Source organism: Podarcis melisellensis, assembly GCF_964234715.1.
Source record: "Podarcis melisellensis genome assembly, chromosome: 14".
NCBI lineage: Eukaryota > Metazoa > Chordata > Lepidosauria > Squamata > Lacertidae > Podarcis > Podarcis melisellensis.
This window is the reverse complement of record NC_138546.1, coordinates 23,452,233-23,465,713: the sequence shown is the minus strand read 5'-3', so window position 1 is coordinate 23,465,713 and position 13,481 is coordinate 23,452,233. Positions and strand designations below refer to the sequence as shown.

The 13,481-nt window shown below is 48.4% G+C and overlaps 1 protein-coding gene across 4 annotated transcripts in view; it reads right to left on the bottom strand.

Moving 5' to 3' along the window:
* Positions 1-13,481, bottom strand: part of GRID2IP (Grid2 interacting protein) — a 61,500-nt gene that overhangs the window by 11,022 nt on the left and 36,997 nt on the right. For 3 of the 4 annotated variants that reach the window (XM_081888962.1, XM_081888960.1, XM_081888963.1), the window contains 9 exons: positions 13,175-13,329; positions 9,128-9,235; positions 8,141-8,238; positions 7,918-8,035; positions 6,626-6,948; positions 4,678-5,136; positions 3,957-4,044; positions 2,108-2,197; positions 1,113-1,309 (listed from right to left, as the gene is read on the bottom strand). In XM_081888962.1, the coding sequence (XP_081745088.1) occupies positions 1,113-1,309; positions 2,108-2,197; positions 3,957-4,044; positions 4,678-5,136; positions 6,626-6,948; positions 7,918-8,035; positions 8,141-8,238; positions 9,128-9,235; positions 13,175-13,329 (1,636 nt within the window). The remainder of the gene's footprint in view (positions 1-1,112; positions 1,310-2,107; positions 2,198-3,956; positions 4,045-4,677; positions 5,137-6,625; positions 6,949-7,917; positions 8,036-8,140; positions 8,239-9,127; positions 9,236-13,174; positions 13,330-13,481) is intronic. The other variant, XM_081888961.1, reaches the window with a different exon arrangement.

Genomic DNA, 13,481 nt, shown 5'->3' with positions numbered 1-13,481 from the left:
CAGGCCTTTAACTGCAAACTGAATGGGATTCGCCCTCCCAGTTCTTTGTCAGTGAGCTTCTCCAGACCTTAATGTCAGAAGGGAATAGATCCAGCTTGAAAAGCATTTACGGGAGTCTCCAAACTGTTAGTAATTTGCAGTGTGCCAATTCGGCCAATTAAAGTGGATTAAAGCATTCTGCTGCCCTTGTGCAAGAAATCTACCTGGAAAAAATAGACTGACTTTTTGTGGTTAAGAAATAATGGGGAAGTGCATTGAAAAGTGTGGGACAAGCAAATGATTGACAGAAATACATAGAAACACCCCATAAGCAAATGAGCATGAATGTTCAATGTCATTTAACCTACCCACAAACAGTTAAGGATGGCTGATCAATAGAGATCAAGAATGGCCTAATCTCTGCACAACTTTTGCCGAAACAGATCAGGGTGAGTGCTCAGGAGCTTGTGAGTGCTTATGTCTCATGTGTGGGTGTGTTTTGAAGAATAGACAAATCTCACATCTTTTGATGAACTACACACCTGGCCTGAATCCGTTCATAGCCCTGTGAGTCACAGCCGCCCCCCCCCCCAATGCAGCCAGACTGACACTCTCCCTCCTTGCCATGAGACTGGGCCAACTTCCTGCCTTTGTGTAGCACCTTGGTTTAGACGAGAGTTTCCCAAACTTGGGTCGCCAGCTGTTTTTGGACTACAACTCCCATCATCCCTAGCTAGCAGAACCAGTGATCAGGGGTGATGGGAACTGTAGTCCAAAAACAGGTGGAGGCCCAAGTTTGGGAAACCCTGGTTTAGACTAGTGGTTCACAAAGTGGACAGTAGTGCCCCCTGGGGAGGGCAATGAGATTAGCTAGGGGGTTGCTAAGAGGCAAGGGGGTGGCAGAGAGGTGTTGGAAGGGTAAATGACTATCAGACTTTGAAAAGCTGGGTTCACTGGATCAATCTCATCCACTTTGTTGCATTAATTAAACGAAATAGTTTGAATTGGATTTTGAATGCATGTGCATTTGTTTGTTGCTTTCTGAATTTTATTGTGTTGTTATCTTCCTTAGTGGGTATTGCAAACTGGTATTCTGAAGACTGCTTTTTATAGGGTAGATGGCTTAGACTCACCTGCAGTACAAACTGGTCCGGCTCACTGAGTTTGCTGAGGCTGCCCTGGTAATTGTGGTACTGCTCCACTTCCTCTGCGTCAGGCGCATAGAGCAGCAGCTGCTTGATGTGAGAAGCCTCCAGGCGGTCGCTCTCCATGGTCAAGAGGATTTGGCGCAGCTCGATGTGGGAGAGCTTGAGGTGGGCAATTAAGATGGCTGGGCAGAGAAGAAGAGCGGGGTGGGCGCCCTGCCAAGGATTTCCAACCCAGAATTGATAGGCTGGGCCAGAGCACAGGTCCACCCAGGGAAAGGACAGACAAATCTGCCCATCTCAGGTTCTCATTTTCTTCCCTGTCTTGCCCATTCCTCTCCCCCCCCCCATTTTCACACCAGGATTTTGGGGTGTTAGTCCTACTCAGAGTAAGCCCACTGAAGTTAGTAGGCCTAGCTAACTGAGACTCATTCATTTCAATGGGTCTATTTTGTGTAGGACTTAGAGGCCATGCTTTATTTTATATTTGTAAATCTGCATGAAAATACTTATGCATGCTGAAGTTTCAGGAAATATGAACATTTTTGAGTCCAATTTCCCCATATGTGGCCTGTTTTGGTTATTTTCACAAATATATGCATTTTTGTGTTCACTTTACCCTAACCGGCACAGTATATATTTGGTTGGCAAAGTGCATTGCAAAATTCAAGCAAGGGGGAACTGCATTGTGGGAGGTGTTTTGGTTCGGGAACCATGAATTAGGTTGGTTCCCTTTAAAAACACAATCTGTGCACATTTCTTCCTCACCTTTAATGTTCCCCAACCCACAAGGGGAGCACCAGAAGACCTTGCAGTGCCTCAGGGGATTGGCACCCCTAAAAATATCACAGTCCCCAGCCCCACCCCCTGAGTCCTGCCAAAAGAGACCCCAACTGGTATTGGCTCATACATCTGTCTCTCTCGTTTACCTGCCTGCCTCTCGGCCCCTGGACCTGCTGCGTCCTTCACCAGGCGCTACTTACATGTGTTATAGGCCTTTTTGTGTGACAGAATCTCAACCACATCTTTCTTTTTCAAGGACTCTGGCAGGGGGCTCGGCTCTGGAAGAGAAACTGAAAGATTTAATCAGAGATAAGGACAGGGGTCGGAGGGATTCGGGAGAAGAGAGAGAGAAAAAGAAGCGGATGGGATCAGGATGGGATGGAAACAAACGGAGCTTGCAGGGCTGGAAGTTTGCATGCTGGGTGGGGGTCCTTGAGCGCCGTCCTGAGCTTGCCCACCCCCGGCTGGAGAAAGAAGGACACGGCTGCAAAAGGCAAGACAAGACGTCAGATACACAGGAAATCCCAGACCCCGGTCCTATCACGGCTCACCCACTCTTCTTCCTATTTCTCCACCTGGGGATCCCACATGCAGTGCTTCTACCTCAAGAGAGTCCCCTCGGCTTCTCTCATTCACCTGCCAAGCCTCTTCACCTTTGCTGTACCCCCACTAGCCCCCTGCTCCTTAGCAGAGAGGTAAAGGTAAAGGGACCCCTGACCATTAGGTCCAGTTGCGAACGACTCTGGAATTGCGGCGCTCATCTCACTTTATTGGCCGAGGGAGCCGGCGTACAGCTTCCGGGTCATGTGGCCAGCATGACTAAGCTGCTTCTGGCGAACCAGAGCAGCGCATGGAAACACCGCTTAGCTTCCCACCAGAGCAGTACCTATTTATCTACTGGAACTTTGATGTGCCTTTGAACTGCTAGGTGGGCAGGAGCTGGGACCGAACAATGGGAGCTCACCCCATCACAGGGATTTGAACTGCCAACCTTCTGATCGGCAGGCCCTAGGCTCTGTGGTTTAGACCACAGTGCCACCCACATCCCTTTAGCAGAGAGTAGTGCGGGACACAGTGCTCATCTAGCTTTCAGGCCAATGGAGCTGGTGTTTGTTCACAGGCAGCTTTCCGGGTCATGTGGCCAGCATGACTAAACCACTTCTGGTGCAACGGAACACTGTGACTGAAGCCAGAGCACACGGGAACATCATTTACCTTCCCGCCGCAGTGGTACCTATTTATCTACTTGCACTTTGACATGCTTTCGAACTGCTAGGTTCCTTCCGATCAGCAAGCCCAAGAGGCTCAGTGGTTTAGACCACAGCACCACCTATCACCCCTGACTCACTAAAAAGTCCCAAACATTGCAACCCTTATTCATAGGGGAGTTGCTCCACCCCCTTGATCATTCCGGTTTTCCTTTTCCTGGACCTTTCTCAACTCTGCAATGTCCTCTTTTGAGGTGAGGAGACAAGAATTACACACAGTATCTCAGGTGTGGTTGCACCACAGATATGTAGAATGGCATTATGAAGTTGGCAGTTTTTATTTCCAGCTCCTTTCCTTACGATTCCTAGTGTGGAATCTGCCTTTTCCACGGTTGCCACCCTCACATCTTCTCAATTTATGACTCAAGGACATGAAGGTGGGCTTGGCCTGGCAGCCCACCCAAAAGGGGAGGATGCACAAGACACCAGGATGATGGGACAGAGAAAACAAAGGAAGCCCCCACCCACTGAAACACAGAGGGAAGACAATCCCCTTAAAGAGAAAACCACCCCCTTGGAGAGAAGACAATGACAAGGAGATGGTCATGCTTCTCCCACGTCAACAGCCAAAGGGGATTGGGCAGCAACAGAGTTTGACAAGAGTTCACAAGCAGCCATTGTGCAAATTATGCGCCCATCTCAGGACCATGGAGGGGACTCTGGGAAGATCCCCAAGACGAGATTGGCTCGGCTCTTGTTTCTCTCCCTCCACCCCCAGCTGCATCTGGCAGATGAGGGCTGCCGGTGCTTGCGGAGAGAGACAGACAGATGGAGGACTCACTCGCTGGCTTCTGGGTTCCAAAATGCAACTCCAGGTTGAGGTATTTGACCATGTCGCTCAGTTTGTCGTAGTCCGAGTCTTCTCCAAGCTGCGCAAGGAAAAGGCATGGTCAAGGATTCCAGAGGCCAAGAGCAGAGGGTAAACATGCTCTTTCTTCCATATCAGAAGCATACAAGAGGGACTTGGATGGTGCTCAAGCAAGCCTTTATCTGGCAGTTTGGGGTCAACCACTGGGATACACACACACACACACACACACACGCACACCTCCCCTGCAGAGAGGAGCAACATCATAGCTGAGTCTGGAAGTGGCTGGAGAGAGCAGCCTCCAAGACAGTTTGATACAGTGATTTGCTATCTGCAATGTTCGTCTGTCTCTTGCAGACCACAAGGACAGCTCCAGCCTCTTGCTATACATTTGGGGCACTTCTCCTCAGCTACAAATGTGGAGGTTTGTGGGCCCCCCCAAAGTAAACAAACAAACACCACCCACAAAGTACTCTTGTGGCCCGCTTGATATGAAACGTTGGACTGCCCTGCATTTTTCCACACATTACTCAGCTGGAAAATTGGATCGCAACATTCAGAGATGAGCAAATCTCAAAGGATGGTTGTGGTTCAGTCTGTCTATTATTTCAGAGAGTGCAAACCAAGTGGGTGGATGTGGTACAGGGGGAGATGTGCTTTTCAATGCAACTGGATGGAGCATCCTCAACATTACCTGTCCCCAGATGGTGCCTTCGGAATTCTCCACCTGCTCCCAGCGCAGCCGCTTGACGCTCATGTGCTTGGACTCGTTCCTGCGCTGAATGATGCCCTGAGTCACTGGAGGAAGAACACAGGGAACCGGAGGGGGCAGGGGAGGGGGAGGGGGTGGAGGGGCTTGCTGAGAGTGGCTGTCTGGGGGCTTGGGATGGGGGGCGGAGGAGGAGGGAAAGGAGGAGGAGGGAAAGGAGGAGGAGGAGGGAGTCTTCTTCACGGCCTCGATGCTCCGGTGCTCCTCTTTGGGCTCGTGGGAGTGCAGCGGAGGCGGGAGTGGGGGTGGGCTGATGGGGGGCGGAGGAATGTGATCGGACAAGGTGGAGTAGGTCAAGGAGCTGCCTTCGCTGCTGCTCAGGTACTCGCTGGCGCTGCTCATGTCGTTGGTGACGAAGCTGCCTTGGTCGTCGTGGAAACTCATCTGGGGAGAGAAAGACAAGAGATTAGATGGCTAAAGCACTCTGGAACTCCCTGCCGACGGATGTCAGGCAGGCACCTTTGCTGTTCACCTTTACGGCACCTTTTGAAAACTCTAGTGTTTAGACAAGCCTACCCAGAGGTGGGGGACACGGGTGGCGCTGTGGGTTAAACCACAGAGCCTAGGACTTGCCGATCAGAAGGCCGGCAGTTCAAATCCCGGCGACAGGGTGAGCTCCCGTTTCTCAGTCCCTGCTCCTGCCAACCTAGCAGTTTGAAAGCACCTCAAAGTGCAAGTAGAGAAATAGGTACCGCTCCTGCGGGAAGGTAAACGGCGCTCTCTGGTTCGCCAGAAGCGGCTTAGTCATGCTGGCCACATGACCCGGAAGTTGTACGCTGGCTCCCTCGGCCAGTAAAGCGAGATGAGCACCGCAACCCTAGAGTCGGCCATGACAGGACCTAATGGTCAGGGGTCCCTTTACCTTTACCCAGAGGTGGAGAATGCTGGTGTGTGGTTTAATCTGCTTTCAGTTTATTGTTGATTTTGTCCTCTGTTTTACAGAGTTGTTCTTGCTGATGATTTTATTGTTTCATTCTGCTTTGAGGGGTTTTTTTAAAAAAAAACAACCCAAACCAATCAAACAGTGTATAAATTCTATGCAATAAATAAATAGATGGGTCATCTCAAGAGGTAGCTCCAGAGCACCAGAAGATGCCTTTCCCAAGAGGGGTTCTGGGATGCCAAAGGATGCCATTGGCATTGTTAAGGGGTGGCCCAGGGGGACAGAGGCCAACACCATTTGTACTGGGCCTTGTTATCTCCTGCACCTCCCTTCGTTGGCTAGTGGGAAGGGGGCTTCATTGTAAAAACAAACTTGCATACAGGACAGTTCCTGGTCTGGGCAAGCCTGGCCTTGGGTGCCCGTGCTCTGTTGGCATCCTGTCTGGGTTACTGCATTGCCCTGTGCGGGGATGGGACTGCCCTTGAAGATAGTCTGCAGGGTTGGAAGGGACCCAAAGGATCATCTAGCCCAACCCCCTGCAATCAATATCAATCAATAATATTGTTGCTGATATGCTTGCTGTCCTGGGAACCTTTGGGAGTAAGAGCAGGATATAATTTGAAATTATTATTATTATTATTATTATTATTACACCAGTTACCAGCCTTCATTTATCGAGAGGCCTCCATACAAATAAATTAGCATATGCAAACTGTAGTCAAATTTATTCCATGGGTCTTCACCCTATATCCTATATGCACCAAACCACAATGCCCCCGGGCATCGCCTTGGTTTTGCCCACAGGTTGAAGCATTATGGGATGCCCATTCCACCATGTTTCAGCATTCCCCACCTACACCATCCAAATTGCTGGGTGCAGGGATGGGTGGCAGAGGGCAAAGTTCCCGGCTAGAGGGTGAAGACTTGCCAAGGAAGCTTTCCCCCAGCACTTTTTACTGCAGAAGCAAAGCGCCACCCTCTCTCTCTCACCTCCTCGTAGTCATTCTCAGGCGTGAGGAAGTCATCCACAATGGTGATCCGGTGCCCCAGCTGCTCACTCAGAGCGTCCAGGAAGCGGTCCGTATCCCGGCTGCGTGGCGGGCGGGAGAAGGTGAAGAGCTTCTTCCTCCGGGAGAGCGGGCTGAGGGCGTAGCCTGCGTGCTTCGGGGACGGGGCGGGGCTGCAGTCCAGGCTGACGTAGGGGTTGGATTCGGTGCTGCAGGGGGAGGGGATCCCACCGTGCGAGTGGTAATAGCGCTCGGGTGGAGGGTGGTCGTTCTGCCAGGAGATGCTCAGGCCCGACTTCCGCACACCTGCAGGGGGATGGAAAGAGAACAAAATGGTTCCATTGGATTTGGCTTTGCCCTGCAAAGTGGGTGGGACAGCCAATAATTATGGCTCTGAGTTTGCAGAATGTCCACATGTGCAGACCTTGGAATGGAATCAAATCACTGCAGAGACAGAGAAGGGAGTTAGTGTGCAGAGACAGCGTAGTGTAGTGGTTAGAGTGTCAGACTAGAACCTGGGAGACCCGGGTTCAAATCCCCATTTGACATAAAGCTCATTGGGTGACCTCAGCCCAGTCGCTGCCTCTCAGCCTAACCTACCTCACAGGGTTGTTGTGGGGAATAAATCGGGAGGGAAAGAACTATTTGTGCCACTTTGAGCACCTTAGAGAGAGAAAAGGTGGGAAAGCAATACAATAAATAAATAATGGCTATAGCCATCCCAGTCGATCCCATACAGCTAAACTTGTGGCATCTTAAAAAAAAAACAAGCAAACTTGGTGCCAAGTTGGGATGAGTGAATCTGCTGATTCGGGTTTTTCGTTCTTCCAACTCAATGCTGAGCTCTTCATACTTCTGCATCTGTTTGCATTTTTTTTTAAGTGCTCCTGAAAATTCACCAGGATTTTTGGGTACATCTATCCTCCCTTTTGGAGCTGCAGAAAGACACAGCCCTTAACTGTTCCTCACAAGGGTTTGTTTCTGGACCCTTGATCATCTTGGTCACCCTCCTCTGCACTCCTCCTTCCGGCTTGTCAATATCCTTCTTAAACTGGGGTGCCCAGAACAGGACACAGGGCTCCAGGTGGGGTCTGACCAAACAGTTGAATAGAGTGGTATTATCGCTTCCCTTGATCTGAAAACTATATGGGTGGAATTATCCCAGCATGCACCAGTCCTCTGACTTTTGTGATGCGTTATGTGCACCATCTCAAATTCACAAGTTGCTTCTGCTGCCAAGCAAAGACACAAGGAGGGTGGGGAGTATATTTTCACCTGCTGGGTTTCCTTGCTCTGGAATGGGAGGTGATGTCCTGTGCATGGCTAAGTTGCCCAGCTTCCCTCCAAAGCCAGTGGTCAGCCTGGTTTCCAGTTCTGCATAGACAGCAGACATCTGAAAAAGAGCAGAAGGAAGGAAGGAGTCCCTGTGCACTCAGCTGCCCTATCTCCCACCCCTCCTCACTAGCTTCATCTTCCATAAGCCAGACCCAGAACTCACCATTTTGGGGTTGGGCGTCTCCGGAAGGGAAGTCCCATCCCCCGCTTGCCTCTCCCCTGCAGCCAAGCGGACTGGCACCTCGGTGGCTTCGCTGGGACCTGATGGGAAGAGAAATGGAGATGCAGCAGGAGCAGAAGCTGCCAGAGGCGGCTAGGGACCAATTGGTACTGGCAGAGTGGAAAGCAGGGGCACAGGTGAAGCCAGAACCAATGGCAGGCAGAGCCAACACATCCTAGTTTTGTCCCCATCCTAGTGCCCAGCTGAGTTCTGCAAGGCAACATCCAGGCTATGAAGGAGGAAGCTGGCCGCCAGTTCTTCTCCGCAGGAACACTGTCCTTGTGCACCATGGCCAAACAGCCAAGGGTAGAGGAGTCCCAAGCAGAAAAGCAGGAACCTCATCTTCTCAAGCCACGCAAGAGCCACTGTGCATTCCTCAGCAAGTCCCCAAAAAGTGTAGAACTGGACTGGGGAACCTTTGGGAAAGGGTGGATGTGGCTCTCCAGGGCTCTCTGTCTGGCCCCCAGAAATCTCCCCCGGCCACGCCCTTACTCACAAAGGAAGAAGTGCCTTTGTTGTTTAATCATCATGAAAATTCACCAGTGCAAATTTCTCCTAATAAACACTTTTTTGCAGTTTTGATTCATGCACACATTTTTGCAAGCAATTTCCCTTAATGCGATGCAGTCTCGCTACATTGCTTTCACTAATATATGCACATTTATGTACACTTTACCTTCATACATGCACATTGACATTTCTTGGGCGGGAAACTGCATTGCAAGCTGTGTAAATTTCAAAGGAGGGCTGAGCTTCAGCTTTCATATTGTTTCAGAAAGTGAGAATTGGATAGATTTGCCTCTCAATGAGAACTGAAGCAGATTTCTCCAGCGTCCCAACCTCCTGCATATCAGCTGGGTGAGTGGAGCTAGTCAAAAGTGGGAAGGAACAGAAAGACAACCTTCTGAGAACACAGAGAGTGTGACCTACCTCCAGCTCCACTGCCCTCAGGACTGTGGGTGGGGACACTTTCCCGGCATGCTGAGGCTCCCCGCATGGAGCTGCGGTGCCGATCCTCTGCCTCTGTCTCAACTGCGGCTGAAAAAGAAGTGGAACTGCCTGAGAGATGCCCAAGGCTGCAGTGTTTGGGACTTGACAGTCCCGATTGAAGGAGAGTAAGAGGAGGCAGGAGAGAAGCTTATCAAATCATATACCACATGGATGGTTTTTGTCTCCATCAGTTGTAACGCTAGAACTCATGGGCATCCAATGAAGATGAACGTTGGAAGAGTCAAGACGCAAAAAAAAGTCCTTCTTCATGCAGCGCATAATTAAACTATGGAACTCCCTTCCACAGGAGGCAGCGATGGTCATGAGTTGAAATGTTAGGAGAGAGGGAGAAAAACTTTTCTCTATCCACTTTCTCCAAATCATGCATAATTGTATAAGTTTCCTCTCAGGGTTCATCAACTCTTCCTCTGGTCCAGCTGTTTCCCCCCAGAGAAAACTGCTCTTCAGTGCTCAATCGGAGCAGACAGCAATACAAGTGTTCTACGGATTGCTGTTTGTTCTGATTTAGAGCTAAAGAGTAGATTTTCCCTGGGAATGGAGTGCGGCAGAGAGAAAACCGCAAGCGGAAGTGTGGACAAGCCCTTTATCACCTTTTTTCTAACTAAAAATCCCCAGATGCTTCCATCTTTCCTCAAAGGGGAGTCATTGGGGTTGGGGTCTTTTCTGAACCATGAGGACATCTGGCAATAACAAATGCATGGAGGATAAGGCTATCAGCAGCTAGTAGCCACAATGGCTGTGTATGACCTCCAGTAACAGAGGTGGGATGCTTCCCCATATAACTTGCAAGGAATCATAAGTGGGGAGTGTTGATGTTGCACCCAAGGTCCTGCTTGCAGATTTCCCAGAAGAGGAATCCGGTTGGCCACTGTGAGAACAGGTTGATGGACTAAATAGCTCCCCCCCCCATGAGATCCAGCACTACAGGGCCCTTCATAACAACAGCAACTATTTTATTATTTGTACCCCACCCATCTGACTGGGCTGCCCCAGCCTCTCCCGGTGGCTTCCAACAAATATAAAAGCATCATAAAACAACCAACATTAAAAACTTCCCCATACAGGGCTACCTTCAGATGCCTTCTAAAAGTTGTATAGCTATTTATCTCCTTGACATCTGATGGGAGGGCGTTCCACAGGGAGGGTGCCACTACAGAGAAGGCCCTCCACCTGGTTCTCTTCTCATCAACTCCCTAGAGGAAGCATGGGCTATAAATGACAAAAGTAACATTCAGGGGAAGGGCATGGAATAAAATCCAGGGGGGTGGGCTTCAGCAGCTCCCAGCCAGCTATGGCTACATCCAGCACAGCCACACTGGGGGTTTCTGGTCAAACTCTGCATCCATTCATTCCAAGACTACAGGAGCTGTTCCTGGAAGGGCTGTAGCTCAGTGATAGAACACCTGCTTTGCATGCAGAAGGTCCCAAGTTCAAATCCTGACAAAGGTTATATCTAACCTTCAGAAGACATCTGAAGGCAGCCCTGTCTAAGGAAGCTATTTAGTGTAGTGGTGTTGTTGTTGTTGTTTCTTCCAGGTAAGGCTGGCAAATGCTCCCTGGCTGAATCCCTGGAGAGTCCCTGCCAGTCAGTGTAGACAATACTGAGTCAGTCTACAGCAGGTTCCCATGATCTTCCTCATAGCTGCTTTTGCTCTTTGTGAAAGGGCTGGTGTGTTTACACACATTCTCTCAGGCGCCTGCTCTCCGAAAGCGCCCTCTCCCCTTTGGCCTCGACGGCGTTTGAGCTGCTCCCTGGTGTAAAAATAATCTCATTGCCACAAACACGGGCATTTGCTCTCAAATAACTGTTCCCCAAAGCCGAAGATTAAGACCTTTCATTCTAAATTTACCCTGCTGGGGATCTAATGCCCACAATCCCCTAAAACACACAGCTGGTGCCGAGGTTGCCACAGCAACTGGAGAGAGCAACAGTGCGGGAAGGAGGTGGGGTGGGCCCTTCACGGCAGGAACTCGGGTGATGCGTTAATACCCACACACCACCACTGCCACTGCTGCTCTGTAGCAAGGACACTTTCCCTAAAAGAGAGCTTTGCGGGCTGGTATTTTTATGAGCTGGCTGGATTCCTTAACTTATGCTGGCAATTGCAGCCCTCCACACCTTTCTGTCTGGCCCTCAGGACTCTTCCCGGAGCGCTTTTGCTTGGTTGGAATGTGCCCAGAGCTGTGATGATGCCTCTAGCTTGCCTAGATGCAGAGATATAGATGGATGTCACTCCTGTGCGGCTGGAATGCACCTGTTTTCCGTGGATTGTGTCCAACTAAGTTTTAATCAGCATTAGACCCATGGAAATGAATACACCTAAGTTAAATCACACTCACTGATTTCAATGGGTCTACCATAAAGGTGAGTAATGCTGAGCACAACCCCATTGTATTCATATAGAGCATTTCGTTCCAAGTGGCCTCGGTGTTATTTACACGGTCGTAAATCTAATTCCAAGTTAACAGAATGTACCAAAAATAGCTGCAAGCTATCAGTAACGAAACTAAAAACAAACCCAATACTATAATACAAAACGGGCTCAAAAACCATCTAACTAAAGTCTGAAAAGTAAAAGGAAAGTAATTTTTTTTATTATTATTAAATTTTGCATAGATATACTTCACAAAACATACAGAAGACAGGAACAAACAAAACAAAACAAAAAACATTAAATACATACAACATAAACAACTCGACTTACATTGATTTTACAACAACATTAATCGACTTCCTTTTATCTCGATTTTGGATAATGTTATCTTAATTATCTATCTGCTGTATCTATTCCAAAATAAAATTTTTACGTAGTAAGCGCTATCTCGTGCCTACTGTGATTTTTTGAATACATATATATTACTGATTAACATTTTGTTTTTCCCCTTGTCTCTGTTTCCATATATGTCCTAAATTTATCCCATTCATTGCTGAATTTTGTACAAGGAAAGTTTGTAAAAGGAAAGTAAATTTAAGCATTTCATGCCAAAAGCAGCTCCATCTAGAATAGCTGTTTTGGTTTGCATCTTATTCCGAGAAGTGCAAATTAGGTAGTTTCCCATTAAAGTGCAGACAAAAAAGAACTTCTCACCCATTGCTATCTTGAACATGACAACATAAAAAGCACCTCCTTGCTGGATCAGGCCCTAGGGGGTCCATCAAAGCTCAGCATCCTTTTCTCACTCTACCCAAACAAATGCCCCATTGGAAAACTCAAAAGCAGGCTCTGCCCAGGCCCTCTCCTGGCTTGTGATCCTTGGTGACTGGCACTCAGGGGCAAATGCGCTCTGCATATGTTTGGCTTGAGTAATATCCAAGGCAACACGATGACCAAGTACTACAATGCAATTATATGAACTCTTTATATGAACTCTTATATAATCAATATGAACCCTTTATATAATCTATACAGAACATTGAACAGTATGAAATATATGAAATACGCACTCTCTGCAAAACCAAATAAACAGAAATCTTATAAATCTCTGAAAATCACAAAACATGCACTCTTGATTCTCTTGAAAACATAGAACTCTTTATATAATCTATACAGAACATTGAACAGTATGAAACATAGAATCTGACCCCTTGCTTCTTTCAGAGACTTGCATAGTCTACAAAGACTTTCAGAGACTTATAAGACTTATGTTTATTTGGTTCTATGTTTTCAAGAGAATCCATCAAGAGTGCATATTTTGTGATTTTCAGAGATTTATAAGATTTCTGTTTATTTGGTTTTGCAGAGAGTGCATATTTCATATATTTCATACTGTTCAATGTTCTGTATAGATTATATAAAGAGTTCATATTGACATCGCATTGTTGTACTTGGTCATCGTGTTGCCTTGGATATTACTAATAATTGTTTGCAACACAGGGGTTTAATATGTTTGGCTTGAGACAGACACTCGAGCTCCTGAGCAGTGCCACCCACGGGTGCTCCTCCCCACCAGGTGCTGGCTGCTCACCTGCCACTGATTTGTAGCCAAGGAACCTGGTGATCTTCTGCTGGCAGTGCTCTTGCTCCTCGTACGTCAGCAGCTGGTAGATGAACTGCCAGATGACCTGCTTGGAGGGGGTGTCCAGGACTGGATAGACGTCCACTATGAGGGTGTCTATGTTCCTGGGGGGGGGGGACAAGAGAAAATACAACAGTGTTTATTGGGGGGAGCTGGAAAATAGGATGCAATGTTCTTTGGCGCCACCAGAAGATGCCCTGGTCTCTTGACCTCTGCTGCCCCTGTGCCTTTAAAAGGAAATCTGACTGGCACAAAT